The sequence below is a fragment of the Pteropus vampyrus genome, unplaced genomic scaffold (genome assembly GCF_000151845.1).
Source record: "Pteropus vampyrus isolate Shadow unplaced genomic scaffold, Pvam_2.0 Scaffold690, whole genome shotgun sequence".
NCBI classification, from domain to species: Eukaryota; Metazoa; Chordata; class Mammalia; order Chiroptera; family Pteropodidae; genus Pteropus; species Pteropus vampyrus.
Window position 1 is genome coordinate 80,808 of NW_011889471.1, and position 2,426 is coordinate 83,233.

General features: G+C 54.7%; 1 protein-coding gene across 1 annotated transcript in view; it reads left to right on the forward strand.

The window, feature by feature from the left end:
* The window catches only part of MYOM2 (myomesin 2), a 103,160-nt gene that overhangs the window by 67,289 nt on the left and 33,445 nt on the right, over window positions 1-2,426 (forward strand). Inside the window, exons 32-33 of the mRNA XM_023526072.1 lie at window positions 1,089-1,252; window positions 1,478-1,514. Of these exons, the coding sequence (XP_023381840.1) occupies window positions 1,089-1,252; window positions 1,478-1,514 (201 nt within the window). The remainder of the gene's footprint in view (window positions 1-1,088; window positions 1,253-1,477; window positions 1,515-2,426) is intronic.

The following is a 2,426-nucleotide window of genomic DNA, read 5'->3' on the forward strand; positions in this document are numbered from 1 at the left end:
AGGAGCGCTGCGCTCACGCTGGCACATGCGTGGCGCTCGCGCACACGCGGCCGCGTTCCGACTCCGCACGTCACAGTGGCGCCGAGGTTGGCACGTCCGTAATTCACGTGCGTCTCAGGCTCGACGTGGAAACACGTTCCGCGGTTATGGTCTGTCACCGCCGCGTGACGTGCGGTGACGTTTCACTATTCGACAATCGAAGTAAGTTTTTCTTGGGCAGCAACGGAAAAATAGAGCAGGCTATGGAATAGCATCTGCCTGTGAGACGAAATGGCCCCCTTAACGCAGCCGGCGAGGCCTGAGGACGTCCTCGGCGTGGGCTTGTCCTGCGGGGGGCGGGGGGCGGGCAAAAGGCGGTGACGGCGACAGGGGCTGGAGAATCCCTCTCCCACGCGGACCAAGGACGCAGGGCTCCCGGTGAGGGCGACAGCTATCCCGGAGGCCCCGAGGGCTCAAGCACTGACAGCCCCACACGCCTCTTCCCTGCGTCCATCCCCGGGACGGACGCACGGGGCCGAGATCCGATTCCTGATTCTCTCTGGCCTGGCCTGGCCTCCGCGTGCCCGTGGCCGTCGAGACGATCTTTCTAGCTCCCTCCGAGTCGAGGCAGCGTTCGGAAGCAACGGATGTGTGTTCGCGTGCCCCGCACGCAGTGCACACGCCACACATGTGCCACGCACACGCCACGCAAGGGCACGCACATGCCACGCAAGGCCACGCACAGGCCAGCCCACATGCCCCCCACTACATGTGCAGATGGCTGGGTCATACGTCGTTACAAATTTTTTCCTAAGGGGAAAAATGTCATACCACGTAGAGTACTTTAAAGTCCATAGCTGTGCAGACAACAAGCGAATATTAAGTAACAATGTATCTTTAAACACTAAGTATCAGATTTAACTTTAGAGGGTTTTCAGATCTGAGCTCCTGATGGAGCTAATAAATTACTAACCCCCGGAAAACCTGTGGCGACCACCTGCAGGTCAGACTCGGCCCGTCAGACTCGGCCCCCAGCCCGACAGGCGTCCTGTGTGGAACCTGGGATCGTGGAGTGAAATGTGTTCCTCTGGCTTTCCCCCCCTCTAAAGAGATGCCAAGATCGCGTCTAGCGAGCACATGAGGGCTGGAGGGAGCGAGGAGATGGCCTGGCTGCAGATCTGCGAGCCCACCGAGAAGGACAAAGGAAAATACACCTTCGAGATCTTTGATGGCAAAGAGAATCATCAGCGCTCGCTGGACCTGTCAGGCGCAGGTGAGTCGGCTCCTGTCCGGACCTCGGAGTCCGCACTCAGCGATCGATTCCAATGTGGAGAGGGAGACGGGCTGATTTCGCGGTTTTCATTCAGAGAAAATTATTTCCGGAAAGTCAGTTTATTCGTTTGGCTACTTGTCAGTTTTCATTAAGCAAATTCAGGAGTGAATGAATAAAAATGGAACACGTCGAAACCGTTAATAAGTATGAAATATTTCCTTACAGCGTTCGACGAAGCACTCGCCGAATTCCAGCAGCTCAAGTAAGATCCGCACGTCTGGCCGGGATTGTCCTGTGAAGGGGGCGGTGGAGCCGTAGGCATTTCGGCTGAGTGTGGGGACATCTGCGGGCGCCTGGGGGCCCCAAGGCTTGTGACCGGCCTAGGAACTGGGATAAAAATGGCAGTTTAAGCAATTCCATATGTCGAAGGGCAGGCATTCTTCTAAGCTACAAACGTATTTACAGATCAACTTTCTAGACTCGTCATGACCGTGGGTGATTTAAAGGATTAAAATGCTACATTTCTGAAATAGTTATAGTTATGGCGACACGTTACACAGAGGAATTTTAAAGAAGGTGACACATTTAGGTTCTTCTTAGACGTTATTTTTTTAGAGAGGTTTTAGGTTCACAGCAGAACTGGGCAGGAGCTGCAGAGAGCTCCCGCCCCCGGCCCCCCACCAACACCCCACAGGTGGCAATGCTTCTTCACAGCCAAAGAAGCTACGCTGACCGGTCATCACCAACCAGCGTCTATGTAGGGTCACTGTCATACGTCCCCTGGGTTTGGACGAGCGCGTAGCGACACGCGCCCACCATTATAGCGTCATACAGAGCGGCTTCACCGCCCTGAACACCCCCTGTGCTCCCCCTACTCAGCCCCGCGCCCCGCCCCAGCCACCGATCTTTCTGCTGACGGCACGTGGCCTTTCAGACTTTCCCGCCCTTAGTCATACGCGGCTGAGGTTCCTCCGCGTCTTTTCGTGGCTGACAACTCGTCTCTTCTCAGCGCTGAATAATGTCGCGTAGTTTGGAGCGGCTTTCTAAAGAATAACTTTGTGCGTCTGAATTTTAGAGTATCTAGAACAGAACGGTCGTTGGCCTACTCCAGACTTTTCAATAAATATCTGTGGAATGGGCGACTAGGATACATTAGAAACTAATATTTTCAAAA